This window comes from Loxodonta africana, chromosome 15 (genome assembly GCF_030014295.1).
Source record: "Loxodonta africana isolate mLoxAfr1 chromosome 15, mLoxAfr1.hap2, whole genome shotgun sequence".
Lineage (NCBI taxonomy): Eukaryota > Metazoa > Chordata > Mammalia > Proboscidea > Elephantidae > Loxodonta > Loxodonta africana.
This window is the reverse complement of record NC_087356.1, coordinates 76,811,908-76,838,354: the sequence shown is the minus strand read 5'-3', so window position 1 is coordinate 76,838,354 and position 26,447 is coordinate 76,811,908. Positions and strand designations below refer to the sequence as shown.

At 45.9% G+C, this 26,447-nt stretch overlaps 1 protein-coding gene across 1 annotated transcript in view; it reads left to right on the top strand.

Annotated features, from left to right (window-relative positions):
* The first annotated feature begins 8,563 nt into the window (after positions 1-8,563).
* Positions 8,564-26,447, top strand: part of POU2F3 (POU class 2 homeobox 3) — a 30,179-nt gene continuing 12,295 nt past the window's right edge. The window contains exons 1-7 of the mRNA XM_064268331.1: positions 8,564-8,600; positions 16,263-16,405; positions 17,689-17,791; positions 20,104-20,186; positions 23,078-23,260; positions 23,668-23,809; positions 25,174-25,310. Coding sequence (XP_064124401.1) covers positions 8,564-8,600; positions 16,263-16,405; positions 17,689-17,791; positions 20,104-20,186; positions 23,078-23,260; positions 23,668-23,809; positions 25,174-25,310 — 828 coding nt within the window. The remainder of the gene's footprint in view (positions 8,601-16,262; positions 16,406-17,688; positions 17,792-20,103; positions 20,187-23,077; positions 23,261-23,667; positions 23,810-25,173; positions 25,311-26,447) is intronic.

Here is a 26,447-nt window from a genome sequence, read left to right as displayed (position 1 = left end):
CATTCATTCATCTATCACATTTTTATCAAGCAGGTACTGTTAATTTATTGTGCCCTGATTCCAGTTGTGCCAGTCACAAATAAGACGGGAATGGGGACTGCCCTTATGGAGCTGGAGCCCTGGTGATGCAGTGGTTAAGCACACAGTTGCTAACTAAAAGGTCAGCAGTTCAAATCCACCAGTTGCTCCTTGGAAACCCTATGGGGCAGTTCTACTCTGTCCCATAGGGTCACTATGAGTCAAAATTGTCTCGACAACAAGGAGTTTGGTTTGGTTTTTGGTTTCATGGAACTTAAATGGTCAAGCAGGGCAACTGTCCTTGATTTAGATACTCTACTTCTGTTTCTTCTGCCTATCTTACAGGTTTTTTACAAATAATTATACCACACTGTCAATTTACAAGTTCTTAGAGTCAGTTAATGACTCCCGAGTCTTTATGAATATAAAATCTCAAGTTGTGCAGGTAATTTTCATATTCTAAATGAAGGATTTTAACATTTTCTTCTATTCAGTTTTATCTTATTACTTTTTTCCCTTCTATGTTTTCAAGCTTGGTTTTTTTTTTTTTTTGAATCTTGATGTCTTTGTCTTTGAGCAAGGTACTAGCTAGCCCTATTCCTTATATGGAGATTTAATAAGTTAGCATGCTACATCTTCATCCAGGTTATTGAAAACACTCTTAGTAAAACTAGACCAGAGCAGAGTCTATGGCACGCCATTGGAGACTTCCCTCCTGGATGGCAGAGACCCATTAATCAGCCCCATCTCAGCCCATACGACCTCATCTTGACCTCCAGAAATAATACGTTTGTACATATATCGGGTTTCAGTTGCCCTCAAGTCAACTCCACCTCATAGCAACCCCATGAGCGTCAGAGTAGAGCTTTCAGTGGCTGATTTTTCAGAAGTAGATCACCAGGGTGGACTTGAATCTCCAGCCCTTTGGTTAGCAGTCGAACACATTAACCATTTGAACCATCCAAAATGAATGCAAAAGAGACTCTGAAACTTGCTCTTGAATGTAGAGTAGCTAAAGTGAATGGAAGAAATGATGAAGTAAAAGAGCTGAACGGCAGATTTCAAAGGGTGGCTCAAGAAGACAAAATAAAGTATTATGATGAAATGTGAAAGACCTGGAGTTAGAAAACCAGAAGGGAAGAATACACCCAGCATTTCTCAAGCTGAAAGAACTGAAGAAAAAATTCGAGCAGTGGGTTGCAGTATTGAAGGATTCTATGGGCAAAATATTGAATGACACAAGAAGCATCAAAAGAAGATGGAAGGAACACGGAGAGTCAATGTACCAAAAAGAATTGGTCAACATTCAACCATTTCAGGAGACAGCATATGATCAAGAAGGTACTGAAGGAAGAAGTCCAAGCTTCACTGAAGGCATTGGTGAAAAACCAATTGAATTGACGAAATACCAATTGAGATGTTTCCACAAATGGATGCGATACTGGAAGTACTCACTCATTTATGCAAAGAAGTTTGGAAGACAGCTACCTAGACAACCGAGTGGAAGACATCCATATTTATGTCCATTCCTAAGAAAGATGATCCAATGGAATGCAGGAATTATCGAACAATATCATTAACATCACATATAGGTAAAATTTTGCTGAAGATAATTCAAAAACGGTTGCAGCAGTACATCGACAAACATCTAGGGGTGCCAGAAATTCAAGCTGGACTGAGAAGAGTTCATGGAACGGGGATATACTGCTCATATCAGATGGATTGAGGCCGAAAGCAGAGAATACCAGAAAGATGTTTAGCTGTGTTTTATTGACTGGGCAAAGGCATTTGACTGTCTGGATCGTAACAAATTATGGAAAAGATTGAGAAGAATGGGAATTCCAGAACACTTAATTATGCTCACAAGGAACCTGTACGTAGATCAAGAGGCAGTTGTTCAAACAGAACTAGGAGATACTACATAGTTTAAAACCAGGAAAGGTGTGCTTCAGGGTTGTATCCTTTCACCATACTTTTTCAAACTGTATGCTGAGCAAATCCGAGAAGCTGGACTATATGAAGAAGAACACTATCAGGATTGGAGGAAGACTCATTAACAATTTGTGATATGCGGATGACACAACCTTGCTTGCAGAAAGTGAAGAGGACTTGAAGTACTTACTGAAGAAGATCAAAGACTACAGCCTTCGGTATGGATTACACCTCAACATAAAGAAAACAAAAATCCTCACAACTGGACCAATAAGCAACATCTTCATAAACGGAGAAAAGATTGAAGTTGTCAAGGTCTTCATTTTACTTGGATCCACAATCAACACCCATGGAAGCAACAGTCAAGAAATCAAACGACATATTGCATTGGGCAAATCTGCTGTAAAAGATCTCTTTAAAGTGTTAAAAATCAAAGATGTCACTTTGAGGACTAAGGTGTGCCTGACCCAAGCCATAGTATTTCAATTACCTCATTCATATGCATGTGAAAGCTGGACAATGAATAAGGGAGACAGAAGAAAAACTGATGCCTTTGAATTATGGTGTTGGCGAAGAATATTGAATATACCATTGACTGCCTGAAGAACAACCAAATCTGTTTTAGAAGTACCTCCAGAATGCTCCTTAGAAACAAAGATGGCAAGACTTTGTTTCACATACTTTGGGTATGTTAGCAGGAAGGACCAGTCCCTGGAGATGGACATCATGCTTGGTAAAGTACAGGGTCAGCAAAAAAGAGGAAGGCCCTCAACAAGATGGATTGACACAGTGGCTGCAACAATGAGCTCAAATATAGAAATGATTGTAAGGATGGCACATGACTGGGAAGTGTTTCATTCCGTTGTACATAGGGTCGCTAGGAGTTGGGACCAACTTGACAGCACCTAACAACAACAACAACAAACCACAATTATAGCATCCACCTGGTCTACCATATAGGAACCTTATATAAAAGGAAACGAGTTGAGCTTGGCGTGACTTTTTAAGTCCGTGTGATGTGGTAGAAAGCGGATTGATTTTGATTCCTGTCAGACTTAGGTTCGAATTCCAGCTTTGCCACTTCCTAGATGTTTGGCCTTAGGAAATCATTTGACTTGTATTTTAGATACAGTTAACAAGCCTAATTTTCTGGTTTTTCCAGGCCTTCGTGAATAAAAACTGCATGTTAGAGGTGGGATAGGGGGCTGCTAGAAGCAAGCATACCAACAGTAGCAGATAAAAACCTGGTTGTCGGGAAGGTGGCAAAAACCTGGAAAAACTGAAACCCATAGGACACGAAGAGTGAACTCCAATGTAAACTGTGGGCCTTAGTTAATAATAACGTGTCAGTACTTGTTCGTCAAGGGGCCCTTGTGGTGCAGTGGTTAAGCACTTGGCTGCTAATCAAAAGGCTGGTGGTTTGAACCCACCAGCCACTTCGAGGGAGAAAGATGTGGCAGTCTGCTTCCGTAAAGATTACAGCCTTGGAAACCCTAGGGGGCAGTTCTACTTTGTCCTGTAGGGCTGCTGTGAGTCAGAACTGACTCAACAGCAACAGGTTTGTTTATTTTTGGGGATATATGATACCTTTTTGCAATATCTTTATACAAAATGAAATCAATAAAACCTATCTAAAACTGAAATAAAATGCTTTGATGCTTCAAGGGATAGATTTCAGTGACTTTGAAAATCCTTTTATTTGCAAGGCCTCCTCAGGAAATCTTAGGAATTAGGAAGGCAGGTTGAATGTTAAGTCAGATGGCTTGGGTTCAAACCATAGCTCTGCTGCTAGCTAGCTATGTGACCTTGGGTAAACTCTTACCTTTGTAAGCCTTGGTTTCCTCAACTGCAGAATGGGATTAACATTACCTGCTTTTTCTACCTCATGGGAGTATTATGAAAATCAGCTAAAATGGTGTACAGGCATACCGTGTTTCATTGCACTTTGCTTTATTGCATTTCATAGGTACTGTGTTTTTTACAAATTGAAGGTTTGTGGCAACCCTGTGTTGAGTAAGTCTGCGGACACCATTTTTCCAACAGCATGTGCTCACTTCATGTCTCTGTGTCCCATTTTGTTAATTCTTGCAATATTTCAAACTTTTTCATTATTATTGTATCTATTATGGTGATCTGTGATCAGTGACCTTTGACATTACTATTGTAATTATTTTGGGGCACCATGAACCACACCCATATAAGATGGTGAACTAAATCGATAGATGTTGTATGTGTTCTAACTGCTGCACCAACCAGTTGTTCCCCCATCTCTCTCCCTCTCCTCAGGCCTCCCCGTTCCCTGAGACATAACAATCTTGAAATTAGGACAATTAATAACCCTACAGTGGCCTCTAAGTGTTCAAGTGAAAGGATGAGTTGCAAGTCTCTCACTTTAAATCAAAGGCTAGAAATGATTAACCTTAGTGAGGAAGGCATGTTGAACGCTGAGACTGTCCCAAAGCTAGGCCTCTTTCCCAGTTGGCCAAATTGCACATGCAAAGAAAAGGTTCTCGAAGGAAATTAAAAATGCTGCTCTAGTGAACATACGAATGATAAGAAAGTGAAACAGCCTCCTTGGTGATATGGCGAAAGTTTTAGTGGTCTGAGTAAAAGGTCGAACCAGTCACAACATTCCCTTAAGCCAAAGCCTAACCCAGAGCAAGACCCTAACTCTTCAATTCTATGAAGGCTGAGAGAGGTAAGGATGCTGCAGAAGAAAAGTTTGAAGCTAATAGAGGTTGGTTCATGAGGTTTAAGGAAAGAAGCCATCTCTATAACAAAAAATGCAGGGCAAAGCAGCAGGCGCCGATGTAGATGCTGCAGCAAGTTATCCAGAAGCTCTAGCTAATACTAACCGATGGATTTTCAATGTAGACGAAACAGCCTTATTGAAAGAAGATACTAAGACTTTCATAACGAGAGAGGAGAAGTCAATGGCTGGCTTCAAAACTTCAAAAGACAGGCTGACTGTCTTATTGGGGCTAATGTAGCTGGTGACTTTAAGTTGAAGCCAGTGCTCATTTACCATTCTGAAAATCATAGGGCCCTCGAGAATTATGTTACATCTGCTCTGCCCGTGGTCTATAAATGGAACAACAAAGCCTGGATAATAGCACATCGGTTTACAACATGGTTTCTGAATATTTTAAGCCCACTGTTGAGACCTACTGCTCAGAAAAAAAGATTCCTTTCAAAATATTACTGCTCATTGACAATGCACCTGGTCACCCAAGAGCTGTGATGGAGATGTACAAGGAGACTAATGTTGTTTTCGTGCCTGCTAACAGCATCCACTCTGCAGCCCATGGGTCAAGGGGTAATTTCAACTTTCGAGTCTTATTATTTAAGAAACACATTTGGTAAGGCTATAGCGGCCTTAGATAGTGATTCCACTGATGGATCCGGGAAAAGTAAATTGAAAACCTTCTGGGAAGGATTCACCATTCCAGATGCCATTAAGAACATTTGTGATTCATGGGAGGAGGTCCAAATATCAACATTAACAGGAGCTTGGAAGAAGTTGATTCTAACCTTCTTGGATGCCTTTAAGGGGTTCAAGACTTCAGTGGAGGAGATAACACAGATGTGGTGGAAAGAGCAAGAGAACTAGAGTTAGAAGTGGAAACTGAAGATGTAACTGAGCTGCTGCAATTTCATGTTAAAATTTCAACAGATGAAGAGTTGCTTCTTATGGATGAGCAAAGAAGGTGAAATGACAACAAGGGATTTAGAATATTACATAAGCTTAGTTGATAGAGCAGCAATAGGGTTTGAGGGGATTAACTCCGATTTTGAAAGCAGTTCTACTGTGGGGAAAAATGCTATCAAACAGCATCGCATGCTACAGAGAAATCTTTTGTGAAAGGCAGAGCCAATCGATGCTGCAAACTTCATTGTTGTCGTACTTTAAGAAATTGCCACAGCCACTCCAACCTTCAGCAACCAGCACCCTGATCAGTCAGCAGCCATCAACATTGACGTGAGATCCTCCACCAGCAAAAAGATTTTGACTTGCTGAAGGCTCAGATGATAGCATTTTTTAGCAAGAAATTATTTTTTAATTAAGGTATGTACATTTTTTAGACATAATGCTATTGCACACTTAACAGACTGCCAAACCAAAACACCAAACTCGTTGCCGTTGAGTCGATTGCAACTCATAGTGACCCTGTAGGACAGAGTAGAACTACCCCATAGAGTTTCCAAAGAGAGCCTGGTGGATTTGAACTGCTGACCTTTTTGGTTAGCAGCTGTAGCTCTTAACCACTATGCCACTAGGGCTTCCGATGTTAATAGACTACAGTGTAGTGTAAATATAACTTTTATATGCACTGGCAAACAAAAAATTCATGTGACTCACTTTATTGCTATGCTTGCTTTATTGCGGTGGTCTGGACCTGACTGCAATATCTCTTGAGGTATGCCTCTATTTGAAAGTGTTCTGTAAATTGTAAAGCATCGTGGAAATGTATAGGTGAGGTCTTCAGACCACATCCCAGATGTTGTCTTCTGGGAGACAGTGACTCAAGATGTGGTGAGAGCAGGAGGTGTATTTCCAGGTAAAGCTTTAAAAAAAAAAAAAAACACACACACACAGAGTCTGTCAGTCCCTGGGTGGTACAAATGGTTAACATGCTCGGCTGCTAACCAAAAGGTTGGAGATTTGAGTCCATCCAGAGTCACTTCAGAAGAAAGACCTGGCAATCTACTTCCGAAAGATCGCAGCCATCGAAAGCCCTCTGGAGCACAGTTCTGCTCTGAGACACATACCTGTACCCATTGCCATCGAGTCGACTCCGACTCATCGCAACCCTGTAGGGCAGAGTAGAACTTCCCCATAGGGTTTCCAAGGAGAGGCAGGTGGATTCAAACTGACAACCTTTTGGTTAGCAGCCGTAGCTCTTAACCACTGTGCCACTAGGGTTCCCGTAAATCAGAGTTGACAGCAACCAATTGGGAGTCCCTTGTTTTTCTGGGTCTTGCAAGTTTTCCACCTTCGACAGGATGCAATCTTACCGCTGTTCTCTCCCTCATTTTAGTGGAAAATATTTGAGTTTTCCTTCTCTGACAGGTATCTGCCTTATACAGATTCCAGCTTTTGCAGGTTTTACTGTGTGTGTGAGTATCTAGATATATGGATGTATGTATATGGAAACCCTGGTAGCGTAGTGGTTAAGTGCCACGGCTGCTAACCAAAAGGTTGGCAGTTCAAATCCACCAGACGCTCCTTGAAAAACCCATGGGGCAGTTCTACTCTGTGCTATAGGGTCACTATAAGTTGGAATCGACTAATTAACTTGATGGCACCGGGAGATATACGTATATATACACACGCACATATGTTTATTTATTTTATTTATATAATATGCCTCTAATTCACCCTTTCCTTTCCCCAGGCAAAAGGGGAAACTCCAAAACTATAATGGCTATTGCTATGGATTGAATTGTGTCCCCCCAAAATATGTGTTATAAATCCTAACCTCTATGCCTTTGGTTATAATCCCGCTTGGGAATGGGTTGTCTTTGTCATGTTAACAAGACAGGATTAGTGTAGGGTGTGTCTTGAGTCCATCTCTTCTGAGATTAAACAAACAGTCGAGTGTGCAGAGACAGGTTAAGATAGACGCCAAGACAAAGGGAGATCTCCAGGAAGCAGAAGCAGAGGAGGCAAGGACCTTTCTCCAGAGCCAATAGAGAAAGAAAGCCTTTACCTAGAGCCATCGCCTTGAATTCGGACATCTAGCCTCCTAAAGTGTAAGATAATAAATTTCTTTTTGTTAAAGCCATACACTTGTGGTGATTCTGTTATAGCAGCAGTAGATAATGAAAACATCTGTAATGAAACAATGAAATACCTGTAAACTATAAATTTTGACTGTTTATTCTTTTATAGGAAACTCTGGTGGCGTAATGGTTAAGTGCTATGGCTGCTAACCAAAAAGTTAGCAGTCCGAATCCACCAGGTGCTCCTTGGAAACTCTATGGGGCAGTTCTACTCTGTCCTGTAGGGTCACTATGAGTCAGAATTGACTCAACAGCATCGGGTTTGGTTTTTTTTAGTTTTATTGTTTTTATCTTAGTTTTTTCCTAACTTCAAATTAATAATTAGCTTTTAAAAAAATTAAACAGTGCAGAAATATATGACTTAGAAAGTGAATACCTTCTAGAACCCCAAATTCCTTCCACTTCCTCTATAATTAGGAGTTTGGCTTATGGTCTTTCAGAGTTTTTAGTGCTAGTTCTTTCAGCCCTTCAAGCATTCTATAAGGAAGTCCTAAAATATAATAGTCCTTTATTACAAAAGATACACCTTCAGGGGTGGAAATGAGTTTTATATCCTACAAGCTCTCCATTCTGTCTTCTCTGCCCCATTCTCCCTGTTTTGGCCTTAGGCGCGCCCTTGTAAGTTCTTACCAAGACGATTGCAGTGGATAACTTTTAAACCAGTTACGCTGCTTACAGTTATACTCTTCAAATCTGGATTTCCCACGCCTTTTAAGATGACTGAACTACGACTAAAAGCTTGTATGTCACTCCCCTTTACTAGTTACACACTGCCCTCAAAGTCCAGTCTAAACCCCTTTGCATGGCATACAGGCTTCAGGCTTCCACCATGCGGCCCCTGCCTGCTGCCCTCGCCTCTGCCCATGGTATGGGCAGCTCCTTCCACTTCCTTGGGAGCTCCACTCTGTCTTTCGAGGCTGCTCAGAAGGACTTTTCTTCAGTGGGGCTTTCCTTACTTGACTTGCCTTTCTCTGGCTATCCTCCAAAGGGGCACTGGTGGCACAGTGGTTAGGCACTCGGCTGCTAATCAAAAGGTTAGCAGTTCAAAACTACCGCAGTTCTGCAGGAGAAAGACGTGGCGGATGGCTTCTGTAAAAATTTACAGCCTTGGAAACCCTGTGGGGCAGTTCTACTCTGTCCTGTAGGGTCACTATGAGTTGGAATCAACTCGACAGCAACAGATTTGGTTTGGTTTAAGTGACTCTTGGTACGTAATAAGTGCTTAGTAAATGTTTGCTAAACTGAACTTGGAAAGGGACCTTTATGAGGCAGGAAACCTCTGCACATAAGGCCTGCTCCGTGGAAGACCATCTACTCCACAGTGGTGGGAGCAACCCCGGTGTCAGAGGACCAAGAGAGGTACCCTACTTTTGGGTGGCACAAGAAGACAAGAGACAAAGACCCCAGCTTTGCTGGAAGACTACTTTCACCTACAGTCAATGCTTAGTCATTCAGAGACAAGCAACTACCTCAGAGACAGGCACCTAGAAATGCCAAAAAGAGTCCAATTCAAACTTGTTGAAAACGCTACTTTCAATAACTGCTTAGACTACATATACATGTGAAAAGTCCTACACTGCGCTTGTGGAAATGTTTACACCAAGCATGCATCCTAGTTAAAAACAACATAATGCCCAGAGAAGGCAAAACTTGACAGGCACTTCTCAGTAACTCCAGGGAGTACAGCAGTTCTGGGTGGGAGACCCAGGGAAGTTGCCTCACACAGCGAGGGACAGGCAGAAGAGGGTAGAGTCTGTGGGCCAAAGACCTAATTATACAATCAGGCTCTGCTCTTCCTCGCGGTGTAACTTTGAGCATGCTGCTTAAGTTCTCCGAGCCTTGGCTCCTAGGTCTGGGAAAACTGTTTGATAAGATTATTCCCCTCATTGAATTGTCGTGAAGAATACGTGATAATACATTTAAAAGTGCTTGTCAATCTCTAAAGTGTTTTCTTCAGCTGATTCTCACAGAACTAGTCTAGTGCTTTACAGATTCGGTGCTCTGTGTGTGTGTGTGTAAGTCAGGCAGGCAGGGTAGCTACACTTCCTTTTACTGGTTTCATTTTGAACCCCAAAGTAAAGTAAACACACACCAGGATGGGATTTCACAGCACGTCTGCGTCTTCTTTTCTCGTCTTCATCTCTCTTCCCGTAATGAGGGAGGGAAAAAACAAATACCAAGCTCCTGGAGTTAATCGGTATACGTGAGAGGCGAGGAAGGACAGGAAGCTGGGGCTGGCACCAGATGCATTATGTTATCGCATCTAATAGATGTGTGCTTCACCTGTACTTAGAGCTCAGCTTGTGCAGTAATTGAGAACTCTCTGAGTGGGGACTTCTTTTTGACTTAGGCTAAATCCCATCGGGGTGATGAGATCAGGGCTACTACTGAGTTAGATGAGGCAACACTGGATGGGGAGTTAGGAGATTATCCTAATTGGCCCTGGATTGGTCTCCAAGCCTGGCTTGGCTGCAACTTTAGCTGTGTTTCACTGAGAAAGTTACTTCCCCTCTCTGGGCTTCAGGAGTTATATCTGTAAAATGTAAGGTTTGCATCAGGTGATATCTACATTTCCTACCAGCTCTGATAGGGAAGGAGGAATGTCAACGCTTGTTGAGTATCTGCTGTGCACTTGGCACCAAGCTACCTTGATGATTTTATGATCCCGTTATACATAATAAGTTAGAGTATACCCTCCATACCAGTTATTGTCGTTGCTGTTGGCTGCTGTCAAGTTGATTCAGACTCATAACGACCCTGTGTGATAGTAGAGCTGCCCCATAGGGTTTTCTTAGCTGTAATCTTTATGGGAGCAGATTGCCAGGCCTTTCTCTTACAGAGCTGCTGGGTGGATTCCAACCACCAACTTTTCAGTTAGCAGCTGAGCGATTAACCGTTGTGCCACCAAGGTTTCTTATACCAGATGTAGAGGGTCATATAGAGGAGGTATGGAGTTAAGACAGACTCAGATAGAAACCTCAGCTGTATTATTTACCAGCAGTGTGACTTTAAGCAAGTTTATTAATATCTCCAAGCCTAAGTCTTTTCATCTGTAAAATGGGTCTAGTAATACAACAAACTTTAAGGAGTCTACTCCCACTCTCTCTTTTATAGATTACAGGTTTCTTAAGTAGATTCATCTAGTCTATTTCCCTTCTTGTTCAGAGGAATAATCTAGGCCTAGAGAGTGAGCAAAGTAATAGTATAAGACCGTGCACCTAGGTAGAGGCAGGGGCAGGACCTTGAGTCAGGTGTATTGATTGGTGCTGAGCCTTATGCTTGTTTCTGGGATGTCTGCTGAGAAGGATAGCAGAGCCCTTCCGTGTTGGGCGGCATACGTATATACAGAGGACCAAGTGGGATGGTGAGTGGCATTCCCCAAAATAGCCACTGGGCCCAGAGACGGTTCTCAGAGTTTGATTAAAAAACCATGCTCAACATTTCTTCCCCTACCTCCCACCATTTTACTTGTTTGGTGGGCAGAGCAGCCCCCTATGTGAGCAATGTGTGGCACTCTTCCCCAGCCAAAGTCCTCTTGTCTACTAGGTAGGCTACCAGGAGACCCAGACAGCTCTGGTTAGAACGCCTACCTATGTAGCTCCCGCTGGAGGGGATGCCAGGAGGGGCTGCAAAGAGGTGCACTGGTTAAAATTGTTCAAGTCTGCCCTTTTATACCTGGGCACCGTAAAACTGTGTGAGGATGGGTCCTCACTGAGGGCACAGCCTCCTTTCTAGGGTTTTTTAACCTAGCGAATTCAAGGACTTACACCCCAGAGGGAGAAGAAAAAGTTTATGGGCTTAAAATGATGGGGTTTTTCACACATGTGTCGGCACTCGCAAAGCTTCGTCCTAAGAACAGGAGACAAAGTATTAACAACAGGACGGATAAGCATGTTGCATTTCCAGGGTAGGTGCAAGCGGGAAAAACAAGGATGCCTCTTCAGAAAGCTTTTTTTTAAGGACAAAGCAACTTCAAGTGGCTCTAGCCCACCATGGAGTTATATGTTTATTAAAGGGTCCCGTGTCTTTTTCTTTCCTCCTTTGTCTGGAAGCCTGATGCTGTCAGGGAGAAGATCCCAGTTTGCACTGGCAAAGGTGCAGCTAGGCTGGTTTAGCATAGGTCTGAATGGAGACTGGGGCCTGAATGAAGCCGTCTCCCTAGGCTCTTCCCAGGGTCACCCAGGAGGCTTGTGGCCCTGGGCTTGTGGGGAGCAGTCAAGAGCCACAGAGAGGAGCATCCTCCAAGCAGAAACAGCCACCATCTCTTGGGGTATTTTCACCCTCGTTTACTTGAAATGAGTTACTTGCCTGCCCCATTCCACTACCTGAAATGTATTTGTCAGATGTTTTCATGAGCAACATGTTGGCCAACATTGTATAGATCATTTACAAAACAGAAACCCTTATTCACTGCTAGGGAAAAGTGTAGAGGGGGAGAAAGAAAAAAAAAAAGAAAGAAAGAAAGAAAAAACCTTGCCTGTAATTGAAGGCAGGTTGGGAGATGTCCATGCTTTGAAATCCTCCTTCTTGTGAAATGTTTATGAAACACTTTCCACAAACGAGTTATGCAACTGGGACAACAGCTTTGATCATTTCCATTGCCAGTGATATATTCATTAGTGTTGGGCTGTTTTTCCCCCAAAAGGGCCATGTGAAAATGCCACTGGGGAAGGGGCTAAGAGTGAGGACCCCAGCTTCACCATGCCCCGTCCCATCACCTCAAAGCGGCTGATTAGTAGGAGGTCCAAGTGTACATCTGGGTCAGAACCTCACCTTTTCCATCAGCTATGGTCTATTTTCTCCCCTACCCCTGGGGCATTTTGTATTACTGTTTTGTAGGAAGAGCACCAGGGAAGGGTCAGGAGACCATTCCCTTGTCTGAGTCTTGTCAACGTCTTGCTATATAACTCTTTACTGTCTCGGAAGTGCCTTGGGCCTCTGAGAGATGGTAAGGTGAATGCTTGCCTCTACACCTCCTGGCTGGGAGGTAAAGCCAGGGAAGGAATGTCTAAAGGGCTTCCACCTCCTCAGAAGGGGCTCTCTCCTTCCAGAATAAGGTTACTGCTTTCTAAAGTAGTTGGTGTCAGGGAGTTCACCGGGATTAGAGAAGATAATCACACATACTTTTTTACCGCCCTGGTCACTGCCCAAGACTCAATGTAACACCTTTACACAGCTCAGTAGGTGGAGAAGACCCTGAACCAACAATGCTTGTCCACTAAGTGGACAGAATGATCATGGCTGTGACAAAGCCCAGCACTTTGTGGTGGCCACCGTCCCTGGGATTATCCCGTCTCGGGTAGAGCCTGGAGAAATAGTCCACCTGCGTAAGAAGAGCTGCCAAAGAGACCCCGGGGACATCTTTCTGATTCCAGGAACAATTCAGGTTTGGTTGAGTTTTCACAAGTCCAGGAGAAGTCAGGTTTTCATCCAATTTGCCTCCGGTTCTCACATTAGAAGTCAATGGGATCCAACAGAAGTTTCTCTATCTCGTTTCCCAAGTCCACAGCCAACACCCAGTTGGCTGGAAAGACTCCAACCTTTTCCACCCAATGTCTGTGAGAGGGGATTTTTTTTTTTTTTAATTGGAACGAACTTTATTTTTTAATTTCTGAGTTTCTTAGCCCCTGGAGAGTGTCCAAGAAATGTCACTGTAGGCAGTGGAAGTTGTGGCTGTATCTCCTTTCCCCATTATTCTGACTCTGCCCTTTCTGAGACCCAGCAGCCCACTCAGCTGAGGTTTTAGAACTTGTCATTGAAAAAGAAGTCTCCTTTTTGTCTTTCAATTTGGTTTGCTTAGGATTGTCTTATTAGGGTAATTAGACCCGATGAATGATTAATTGTGAAAAAATGGAAGAGTTAAAGATCTGTGAAGCCATAATACAGCAGCATCAGACACGGGCTTATCAGAAACCCCCAGACTCATACCCACAGGACTTTTCTACTATCAGGCTCTTCGTTTTCAAAACTGGGAGATCCAGAGTGCTCCCCAAAGAGTTTGGAGGGCAACTGATCCAAGAAGCAGATGAAAGAGTGAGTTTTCTTTTATGATGGCACTGGTTTCTGAGAGTAAGTGTTGCAGGAGGACCTGGCACTGATTCTAACAGATAGCACCCAGGTTGGAGGCAAAGCACATGTTTTTGAGCTCTGTCATAGCTGTTCCTCCTTATCTCTTTATTGCGCATAATGAGTCTATGAGGGGCCCTGCCACTCGCCTCTGAGCTGGATGGAGGCCGGCCAAGCCACCTGCCCGCGGGGGCTCCACCAGTATGACTGCAGCGCCCATTTTCCATGTTCTCCCTCTGCCCCCCTTCCTCCATCTGCCTCACCTACCCCCTCTGAGATGGGGGATCCCCGGGGGCTAGAGGGGAGAGGTAGGGAAGGGAGGTTGACTAAAAAGCCTTTAGCTAAGTCAAAATCTCCTCTGAGAGGGGCCCTTAAAGTTGCTGTGGGGGTGGTGGTGGTGGTGGTGATTTTTAAATAAGTCATTTATCATCTACTTCTAGTTTTTTGAAATCTGCTACCAAATTTCTTCCTGGAATCTAGGATGTGGAAGCTCTCATTTCTAGGAGCAGAACTAGGACACCAAGTCTTCTTAGATAGAGGCACCAAGTGGGAGTGGGAAGAGCTAAAGGGATATGGGGGGGTGGGTAGGGAGTGGGGCTGTCATGGACTGTCCCCCTCAGCAGCCATAGCTTTTGAGTTTTCAGAAAGTCTGACTGTCTGCCCACAGGGCTGTTTCCCATCTCTCTCCTTTCCCCCTCTTCCTTCTTTGCTTCCAAAGCTCCAGGAGAGGCTTCTTGGGTGACAGAAGAGAGGACTGATTTATAAAGACTGTCCCTGGAAGAGGCATCTTCTTGCCAATGCCTGGGCAGCCAGGGCTTCTTGGTGCTCTTTCAGGCTGCTTTAGCTAAGAAAACTGCAGCAACCTGGACAAGCCAAGTCTCCCAGATGCACTATAGCATAACAATAGTAATTCCATTTTAGAGCTAAAAGGGGGAGAATCACACAACAGATGGGAAAACTGAGTCCTATAGAAGCTTAGTGATTGTTCAAGCTTACATAATAAGTCAGGGCAGAGTTAGCACCAGAGACAAGGTCAGCCTAGCTCCCTGCTCAATGTTTTCCTCCCTGTACCTCATTTAAGACGATGGCGAGTTAGGTTCTGTTTATGTCTTGTTCAATTAACATGCAGTGGGTTCCTACTATGTGCAAGGGACCACATTTAGGACATGAGCTTCCGTCTCACTCTCTAATGTCACTCAATGGGATCTTCCCGTCTAACCAAGAGGAATTCTTTCTTCAGTGACCCAAAGACAGTTTTTCCACAGAAATTAAACATTATAGTTATTAGTCTGAGCCTGAAGCTGTTAGTGTGAACCTAAACAGGTTAACTAATGGGTTAAACTAATCTGGGGCAGGAGAGATTCCAGGATGTCAGCGACAACGTTCCCCCTGTGGACCAAGAAAGTGGTTTAAGCCAGAATCTCTATGGCCAAGAGTTTCCATTTGGGTAGGGGAACCACCAGTTGTCTCCACCAGAGGGTCTCACCAATATCTTTCCTAAGGTGTGGTCTAGATCCTGGGTTCCTTGGCGTATTATAGGAATTCAGAGTCACTTGGCTTCACCTCCCCCATGGATTTCCTGAGAAGCTGCAAGAGGGTAGTCATTTTCTGGGTGGGGGCAGGCTGGGCACAAGCAGTACTTCCTGCCCTGTCCTTGGACACCTGGGAAACACAGGTGGGTGGTTTGTGCCGTCACTGAAGGGTGGGAGAGCTTGTAGAGAGTTTGCAAACTGCCATTGGCCCCTCAGGCTGCAACTGTAATGGTGGCTGTAAGGAAGGCATGTCCCCACCTGTCGGGAGACAGGCAAGGACTGTCACCAAAGCCACACAGGTGAGCTGCCGAGGCAGCTTTGCACTCAGAGGACACAGAGCAGTGGTAAACAAGTGGGGAACGGAGGAAAGATAGTCTTCCAGACCGGTGGTTCCCAGACTTTGGGATTTCAAGGACCAGGAAAATAAAAAACAAAACTGGGGGAGAGCAATAAAGAGTTGCCAAGTTTTTACTTTGCTAGGCAGGGAGTTTTAAAAACACCATTTAGGATCACTATCATCTCAAATGTATTCTAACATCTCTCCCTCCCCACCAAAGGAAAAAAAAAAAAAAGAACAATTTCAGAATTGAAAAGAATACATTAAGCTTTGTTTTTAAGGTCACTCCAATACCGCGTTTTCCCCACTTCACTGAGGAAGAGCCTGTGCTGCGTGGTGAACCTGCCCAGCCCCCAGAATGGTGTTTGGGAACCATGGTTCTAAGTGGGTTCCCCATCCTGCAGATGGGTGCCTGGAGTGGCCGCTCACACATGTCCCTGCCCGCCGCCCCGGTCTGCAGGGCACACACAGGCAGGGAACTCAGCCGGAGGTGCAGCCACAGGTTGGGAGGCACTGAGCTCTTTACTTGCCGGGCTCCTCGCTCACCTCCTGCCTTGATCTTCTCTAAATTTCCATTTCTCTCTGCTTGGGAGGCCCAGGACTGACACTGTCCTCCTGCCTCCGCCTGCAGATTAAAACCGAGGATCTCAGTGACTCCCTGCAGCAGCCCCTCTCCCATCGGCCATGCCACCTGTCGCAAGGACCTACCATGATGTCTGGAAACCAGATGTCTGGGGTAAGTGCCAGCCCGTTTCAGGGAACCCTGATATTCTCTTTGGGCCAGTGAGTTCTTTTCAAGCCCTCTGCAAAGTTTTTGGCCTCAAGGCCTGGAACTCAGCTAATCAGTATTTGTCCAAAGAAGCCCCTGCAGGGAAGGTTAGAAAGAGATTAGGAGGCCTGGGGTAGGGGTAGAGGAACAAAGCAAACTCCTCTTAAAGGTAAAGCTTGGCTAGGAATGTGAAGAGGCCAGTCCCTGCCTCTCTGAGGGAAAACGGAGCCAGTGTTGCCAAAACAGTGGGCCTAGCAGCTGTGTCCTTGGTGTCTGCCTGCCACATTCAGGGGAAGCCTATGGTGACAGCTCCTGCTAGGGTTGTGAACATTTCTGTCCCCAGTGGGCCACTTTCCCTCCCCCCAGGTTTTACATCAAAGCCACACTAGAGTGGAGTGCTGGTATGGGGGAGAAAGGCATCCTGAAACAGTAGTGTGTTCATGGGGTGAGCCCCGTTCTTGGTGTGGATCACCTGGGGAAGAAAGAGCTACCCCTTATCCTTAAATATTTAAGACTGGAATGTACAACCCTTCCTTCACTTCATGCAGCAAGGGCTGACTTAGTCTTCTCTGTATGCACAAAGCTGAGCTCAGCCCAGTGGGGGCGCAGTCCTGGGGTCTAGAGCACAGAGGACTCCCAGGTCCCCCAAGCATTGGGACTGGTATTCCCATTTCCTGGACTGGTGGGAGAAACCCAGGGGAAATGGGCTTCCTATTTAACCAAATTGGTTTTATTAAGAACCGATACCTTGCTCTTTCCCCCATTTCCCACACCAGTGCCACTCCAGGAAAGATTCAGCCCCAGGAATTGACTTGCAGCCTCAAGTGGCTTGAGGTTAAAAAAAATAAATAAAATAAAATAAATGGGGGGAGGGGCAATTGGAATTGCATGTCATTTCTAGGGTAAGCTTTTGAGAGATCTGTAATATCCAATCTCTGCCCCCAAGGCATTTTCAGTTTAGTTGGGGGACAGGGCTGACACACACACAAAAAAAACAAGACAAGGGTTAAGTTGCAACATGTTGCAAGGCTCTGCTAGCCAAGTGAAGGGGCTGTAACAACACGAAGATTAATGGAGCAGCTACAATGTGCTGGACACTGGTGTGCACAGGGGGAGCGTAAGTCAAGGTCACTGCCCTCAAACGCTGAGCCTGGAGATGACCTAATACATGTGTCAGGTCAGCAATCTGCAGATGAGGCCGGCACCCCGAGCTAGATCATTCGATGATGTCTTTATCTCCACACGTGCAGGACATGACTTCCCTCCATCCACTACAACAGCTGGTGCTGGTTCCCAGCCACTTACAGTCTGTATCCCAGTTCCTGCTTTCTCAGACCCAGCCTGGTCAGCAAGGTAAGAGCCCTGGGGAGTTCCATACGGAGCCAGTCCAATGAAGGACCAGCTGCTGCTTGCTGGGTGAAGGGGCCCAAGTGCGGAGCACAGTGGGTCACTCACCCTCTGGTTTTCAGACCAGCTTGGCCACCTTGGGGCCTAAGAGACCCTGGAATGGCCCCTCCAGGCTTAGTCTCCTTCTTTACCTCCTCTCCTAGCCTCCTGCTTCAATTTCACGGAGAGTTGAGACTGAAGGTGGAAAGGAGGAGTGGGGGACAAGGAAGGAGAAGCTCCTTGGGAAATGTAGTCCAGATAAGTCCTAATTCCTTGGAAAGCTCTCCTGGACAAGAACTCAGACTCACCTCCGGAAGCGTCTCTTTGACTCTGGGTAGAGCAGCAGTGCCGCCCACAGGCTGTGAGAGGATTTTCAGGTTTTCTTTGGCAGGGAAATTCACTACCAGAGAACAGATAAGGATATTCATAACAATAGTTCTACTCTGTCCTATGGGGGAAACCCTGGTGGCATAGTGGTTAAGTGCTATGGCTGCTAATCAAGAGGTCAGCAGTTTGAATCCGCCAGGTGCTCTTTGGAAACTCTGTGGGGCAGTTCTCCTCTGTCCTATAGGGTCGCTATGAGTCGGAATCAACTCGATGGCAACGGGTTTGGGTTTTTTTTTTTTTTTTTTAGCCACCTACTAGGGCCTTTTTAGGGCCAGAAGTGATGGGGAAAGAAAATCTCTCACGTCTGCTGTACAAGTCCCAAGTAGAGGCCTTGGAAATCCAGAATTCAAACAAAATGCAACTCTCTCGTCTTTCCTTAGCACCTACCCGCTCAGAGTCCTTATCTTTAGCTTCCAAGGCATTCTGAATGTGATGGTGATGATGACGGATGACAACATGTTTGAAATTTCCTTTCAAGTGTTTATTTTGGCTAATCAATACACATCATATTTCTGGGGTAGGAAAGGGAAGATAAAGGTTAATTTTATATTTTCTTGGAAGGTCAGCATATGATGCAAGGGAAAAAAAAAGTTCAAGATTTGGAGTCTAAAAACCTGGTTGGTAAGAAAATCGCTTAGTGGCTGTGTAACCTTGGGAGATGTACCTAACCACTCTGAGCTTCCATTTCCTCTTCCATAAAAATGAGAGAATTGTAAAACTCTACCTCCCAAGGTTATTGAGGGTATTTGAAATAATGCAGGTGAAAGGACTTTGTGCATTTCAAAATGCAATATAAATGGTAGAATTACCACTAGTAATTCAGACTTCCTGACCCTCTTTCTTGCTTATTTATTTTAATAAGGAAAAATTAAGGCCTGCCTTTTTTAGAATGAGGAGCATAAAGGTCAGTATCAACAGGTTTTCTAAATCAGAGACCCAAAACAGCTTAGGGACAGCAGATAGCCCAAGGTTCTCCACTGTGCAGAGTAGTTGGGGTGACCCATGCCTGTTATCTGCTTTGATGGTTCGGTGGCCCCATTCCTGCAGTGAGAGTGAGAGGTCCTTGTTGTGCCCCTCCCAAGAGGGTGGCCACCTGCCATGGCCTTCTCGGACAGTTTTCCTAAATACGGAAGGGGAATTAGGTCCCATTGCTCCACCTGTATGTGGCAATGCCTGGCAGTGCCCATGTAGGCTTCTCCAGAAGACTCAAGGTGGGTTGAGGGACCTGATTAGGTAGCAACAAGCAGGTAGAGTCCATGCCACCAGGTGGAGCTTCCAGAGACCCTTGGGACCCTGAGCTTCCCTTCTTTTTCAGCCCTCCCTCCCATGCTCCAATGTATAAAACATCCTGGTTTTGCAATGAGTCTCTGGCCAATGGCCCACTGCCATTTGAAGCTGTACGGCCCCAGCTCTTGGGTCTGACATCCTTGCAGATTCAGCTGGGCCTTTGCAGCCATCCCAGCTACTTGTCCTGCAGGAAAAACTGAAATCCTCTGCTCCAGCTTGAATTCTCAGCAGTCACCCGCTTTGGCGTCTCCTCCCCTCTTGGATTTCTTCAGCCCTGGTTATCAGATCCCAGAGTAGCTTGTCTTGACCCTCCTTTGCACCTTTCCAGGTGGGCAGGCAGTAGGTGGGCGGGCAAGCAGAAGGACTGGTTTGGGGACTACTGTTTACATCTCTATTTATCCTTATGTCTGATTCGCCTCCACCTGTGTGTGGCAATGCCTGGCAGTGCCCGTGTAGGCCTCTCCACAAGACTCGAGGTGGGTTGAGGGACCTGATTAGGTAGCAGGGGGTGGGGGCAGTTATCACGGTTCCGAAGCTGTACAGCACGTCTTTCAGATGGCCTGGATTTTATCTGTTTGTGCCTTTGTCCCTCCCCTCCCACCCAGGTCTGCAGCCAAATCTTCTCCCCTTTCCACAGCAACAAAGCAGTCTCCTCCTCCCTCAGACGGGGCCAGGCCTTACGTCCCAGGTAAACAAACTCTTTCTTCCTGTTTCCTCTAGGAAGGTCTCTGCTCATGGGTCTTTCTCCCACCCCCTTGGCAGGGCACTTACCCCTCCGGGCAGAGGGAATGTCAGGGGACTATCCCTGTTCACACGTGGGGAAATTCAGGCCCCAGTCAGAGAGACGATTTACCCAACATCAATGGTGGGGCCACAATTAGAACCCAGAGATTTGGATGCCCAGGCTAGCCTGCTTTGCATTGCAGCCACTTGGTTCCATCCCTGATCCGACCCTAGCATCACTCGTCTGAGAACTAGAGGTCAGCTAACTTTCCAGGTACGCCAAGTTGACCATCCGCTCTGCCTAGGTGCTCTCCAGCCCTGAGGAGGAGACCAGACTATCATAGGCCTGACGTCTTGAGACCACAAGGCCACAGGTTATGTCTCTTACCTCTGGACCTCTCTTGTAGCTGTTGTTCACTACCATCGAGATGGCCCCAACTCATGGCGACCCCATGTACAGCAGAACAAAACACTGCCCAGTCCTACGCCATCCCTATGATCAGTGGCAAATCAGACTGTTCTGATCCATAGGGTTTTTGCTGGCTGATTTTTCAGAAGTAGATTGCTAGGCCCTTCTTCCTAGTCTTTCTTAGTCTGGAAGCTCCACTGAAACTCGTTCAGCATCATAGCAACACACACGCCTCCACTGACATAGGGGTGCTGGCTGCGCATGAGGTGCACTGGCCCAGAATCAAACCTGGGTCTCTAGCATGGAAGGTGAGAATTCTAGCCCTGAACCACCAATGCCCTCTGGACCTCTCTTAAGGCTCACCATTCTAGAATGTCTCCTGCTGTGGGCACACTTGAGGGTCAAGCCGACCGAGGTCTGGGAGTGGGGCCATTTGCAGAGCTAAGCGGGTTCCACACAGCACCTTTTTGCCAATTAGGAAAACGGTCCTCTTCCTCTGGCCAGATGCAGTCTCGTGCTCAGATGCACAGCTTGGTGACAGCAGCATGAGCTGTGTCTTAGCTGTCTCTCTTCCCCTCACCTGGGTGCTTCTCTGCAGTTAATGATCTGCACGGCTGTATGAGATGGCTCTATGCAGGTGGATACGCAGAATAGAAGGGAACGACTGCAGAGATGGTAACGCAGCTTCTCTGTGGTAAGGTCCCCTTGGCTCACTGAGAGCTCTGGCTTAGAGAGGGCTAGAGAGCCCACTGAAGATGCCTGGAAGGGCGATGGTGCCATCTAGTGGTTAAAGAAATGGGGACACCAGAGTCCTAAGCTGCTCTTCCACCTCCTACTGGCTGCTCTCCTCAGACTGTCGTGACCGTAGATTTAAAGTGGGAAGAGATCTCACAGAGTATTCAAGATCAACATTCATGTCTTATAATATTAGAGCAGGAGGAGACTGGAAGCAGAAAGATCATTTAGAAGATTATTGAGATCAGCCTGGGGCAGTTTAATAAGGGCCTGGCTTAGGGCTGTGGCAATAACACAGAGAGGAGTGGGTGGACCAGGAGATATTTGGAGAAGTTGAATGGATACTATATGACCATCAAATGGATGTGGAGGGTGGGGAAGGATCGAGCAGAGAACTCAATAAGTACTTCGCAAGTGAAAGAACAAATGAACTAATTAAAAGGAAGGATCAAAGAGGACTGAGGCTTTGTCCTGAGCGTCTGATTTGGACCCAAAACAGGTTTGAATCCATGTTGGTTTCAAACAGTTCTGTTCAAAAAGGCCCTTCATAGGGGAAAAACTTCCTTAACTTCTCTCTCTGGTCCTTTTACCATCTTCATCGTAAGGATGCCTATCTGAATGGTAAACCTGAATATTTTGTAAGAGAGAGGGCAGAAAATTAACTCCAGTCTAAGAAGCAAGTGGAAACCCTGGTGGCATAGTGGTTAAGTGCTACAACTGCTAACTACAGGGTCGGCAGTTCAAATCCACCAGGCGCTCCTTAGAAACTCTGAGGGGGGCAGCTCTACTCTGTCCTATAGGGTCGCTATGAGTTGAAATCGACTCGACGGCACCGGGTTTGGTTTCTTTTTTTTAAGGAGCAAGTACACTGCGAAGGAGAAAGAAGAGGGTGGATTCAGCCCAGGTTATCTACATGGGCAGTGGTCCCGGGGCTGGATACAATGGCTGGACCCCTGGACTTGGGCTCCACTCTGTCTTTGTGGAAAGATGGATGTTTCCAAGAGTTGGATTCATTCCTAACCCCGAAAGGGCACACCATGAATTCTAGGTTAAAGGGTACATTTTCTTGTGAAAATCAACTAAAGGAAGAATGTCTCTGGAGAACCATGAATGAGATTAAGGTACATGTTAGATAGCACTGGACTGCCTTTGACTAACAAAAACAAAAAACACTCTCATGAAAGAAAATGGTGGTCTTGAAAGTACAATGGCAGTCATTAGAGTTTGAAATGGTTTTTATGGAACTTCTTTTAGTGTAACGTGTACTCAGATGTCCTGTTACCTTCCATTAACACTTGTCGAATACTTCAGTTACCCTGCTTTGTGGAAAAGAACAGGCAAGACAAACAACCCTTTCCTTATTCCATTCTGAAATTTGTTTTTGGAATCTGTAAACAACTCTGCTAGCTCCTTTTATGGTGGAAAACTGAAAAGAGGAAGTTACCTGCACAGAGTCAAACAGTGAGTCATAGACTAAAACCCAGAAAGGCCACCTCCCCATTCTACACTCCTGCTGTTTCTATCTTAGCTATTCTAGCTATTTGCGAAACCTTCACAGAAACGATGACGCTTTCACATCATCGAAAAAATAGGAATCGAATGTACCCAGAGACCTGTCATCCTTTAAGTGGGCCTACTGGCGAGAAATAGCAGAAAATGCCACTTGACCTATTGAATGTTTGGTTATCAGCTTGGCATGTGTTTCCTATTAGGCTGTTGGGCGCCCTGGGCTGTCAGGATCTTCTTTAGAACCCCATCTGGAATCACCCCAGCATCTCCCAGTGCCCAAGCATCTGCCCAGTTCTGGAGGGGCCGATGAGCCCAGTGACCTCGAGGAGCTGGAGAAGTTTGCCAAGACCTTCAAACAGAGGCGCATCAAGCTGGGATTCACACAGGTTTGGTTTTGGGGAAGCAGCTGAAAGAAATTGAATTCAATGAGAGGTTACTTGGCTTCCCAAGAGCAGGTGTCAAGAGCAACCTGAGGCTTGATGTGTTTGAGGCAAGCCCATAGTGTCCCTGTGTTCCTGAGTATAGGGCAGAGTTGCCATTGGCGGGAAAACTGAGGCCGGTGCTGGGAGAGGGGAGAGAAACCAGAGCCAGGCAAGGGTCCAGGCACATGAGCATGGCCAACTTTGAGTCTAGGGAGAAAAATAAACCAGTTCTCCATCTGAGAGGGAAAAGACTTGGAAAAGAGCTGATGCAATGTGAGTGGGTGTGTGATAGGTGCTGGGGGAGGCGGATGTGGGCAAAGAGGGGGAGGAGCCTGTCTCTCATGTTTCTCCCTCTTGATCCCCATGCACAGGGAGACGTGGGGCTGGCAATGGGAAAGCTATATGGCAATGACTTCAGCCAGACTACTATTTCACGATTTGAGGCCCTCAATCTGAGCTTTAAGAACATGTGCAAGCTCAAGCCACTGCTGGAGAAGTGGCTGAATGATGCAGGTAGGCCCCAGGGAAATGAGATGGATGGAGCCCTGGAGGATTCTGCAGTGAAAGGGCTAGTGACATGGCTGTTTGGGGACCTTAGGGGATCGATACATAACACCCTTTTCTTTTCCTCCTGAGTCTGGAACCAACTGAGAGGTAAGACTCAGGAGATAGCAAGTGGAGATGAAAACGTCAGCTTTATTGCTTTGGAGGACACAGACTTTAGATCTGTGGCCAAAAAGACTTGCCCCCACTTCCATTCCTACCCCAGATCTGCCCAGCCTAGACCTTAGGGCAGCTCACTAGAGACAAAGTTTGGGTCTGCAGAGCAGAGACACCCACCAGATTGCATCTGAAACAGGCCTAGATCAGAGTTTCTAAACTTTGGCACTACTGACATTTTGGGCTGGATAATTCTTTGTTGTGGGGGCTGTCTTGCAACATCCCTGGCCTCTACCCACAAGATGCCAGTAGCACCCCCTCCCAGTTGAGACACTCAAAAATATCTCTAGACGTTGCCAAATGTCTCCTGGAGGGAGGGGAGCAAAATAGCCCCTGGCTGAGGACCACTGGTCTAGTAGTAGAGGGAAGAAGCAGAGTCGATTCCCAGGGCTTGGCTCTATTCAATGGACACACATGGATTTGTGGTGACTGTGGAGAGGGAGGAAACAGTAGGGTGGGCAGACAAGAGTGTCACCCTCATGGAAGTTCCTCCACATGGAAACATGGGAGAGGGACAAGGAAGCTGCCCCCAACAGGCTGTCCCTTCAGCAGCTTTTCTTGAGGCACTGAAATGAGAGAAATTATCATAACATGTTATAATCTTTAGGAAAGGACCTCAGAGATCACCTCTAGTGTGACTCCCAACTGATGCCTGGGTCCTTCCTAAGGGACTATCCCTACCTATTGCTCCTACATCCTCAGCTCCAACACTTCCAATGGTGAGAAGATTGCTTTAGCACCAGTACTCTACTGCCAAATGCCAGGGATTTTAGCTCAGAGTGCCAGTTCACATTTTACTTGGTATTCACATCCAGGCGTGTTTACAAAAAACAGACTTGTGACTGTTACTTGTAGAAGCCCTGCTTGTACCCACTCACACCCACACATGCCACTGATGTCTGGGCTCCCCTGAACCATGACTGCAAACATTGGAGATGCTGCTGTTGAAGGCATGGAGGATCTTTGCCCAGAACAGTGAGGAGAAGCAGGATTCTCAGTCTGTTCTTTTCCCCTGCTGGGGGAAAGGGGCTACTCCTGAAAATGCCACTGCAGAACCCACTGGGAAGGGTTATTGGACCTCAAGCCCACCAAAACAGGGCCTGAACCAGCCTCTCATCCCCTTCTCTGACTTTCTTTGCTACTCCACTTTCCTACAGAGTCCTCTCCTTCAGACTCCTCAGTGAGCACCCCCAGCTCTTACCCCACCCTCAGTGAAGTATTTGGGAGGAAGAGGAAGAAACGGACCAGCATTGAGACCAATATCCGCCTGACTCTGGAGAAGAGATTTCAAGATGTAAGCAACTCCTTTTGGTGGGAGTGGGCAGGCCACCCTCCACAGGTGGGTTAGCAGGCGTGTACCTGGCCAATGGCCTGCCAGAGCACAGGCCCCTTAGGTACCAGCTCCTCCCCACACACACACCTGCCCTTGGAAATGGTTAGGAAGCAAAACACCCTCCCTCTCCAAGTGTCCAGGCCACTGAGAGTAGTCTATTGAGTCAAAAGCTGTTCTTCATTTCAGATTCCAGAAACTTCTTCCCCCTTCTTGCCCTGACATCTATTTGTGGCCCACTGTCTCTCTCACGTAAGCATTTGGCTGCTAACCAAAAGGTCGGCAGTTCAAATCCACCAGCCGCTCCTTGGAAACCGTACGAGGCAGTTCCACTCTGTCCTATAGGGTCGTTACGAGTTGGAATCAACTCGACGGCAAAGGGTTCAGTTTTTTTGGTTGTTCCCTTTCACTGAGAGCTTTAAAGGATAAGATATAGGGTTCCAGAAGAGAGTTTAGCTGAGGAAAAGGGAACAAAACCAGAATACCGTATATAAATTCCTTACTTTCTATGAGGTATGTTTTGTATTCAAAGGTGATAAATTGTAGGAATTTGAAAAATACAGGAAGGGAAATAGAATGAAAAATATCCACCACCCCAATCGCACTGTTAAACCAAAAAACCAACACATACTTTTTTTTTAACTTGTAGCAAAAGTATATTCTTGAGCCAGTATGTGGAAGCTAATAATATCACACATGAGCCCTGTTGGAGCTGGGGGAGGGAATGGGGGGAAAACAGGTGTAGTCCAAATGGCTGTTAGTCAGGATCCCTTAGGTACCAGCCTCCAGAGCCTCCATCCCCACCACACAGGTCCCTAAAGGACAGGCCCATGGCCTAGTCCAATCTTGCAGGCCCCAGGCCTTCAGGACTTCAACCCCTGCAGCAGGTCGTCAGGGCACCTGGCTGAAGGGTTTGGTGGCCACATCTTGCTGGCGTGCTGATGGGAGCTGGCTTTTCCTTCCGATTAGGTTTCTCAGAGCGGTAAGATTAAGGTGTAGAAGGGAGGGAGGGGGCAGAGATCAAAGACAGAGTGAGAGGAGTCAGAACAAGGGAATGACACCTTTGTATTCTGTATATACATCCTACAGTCTTGGGACCGT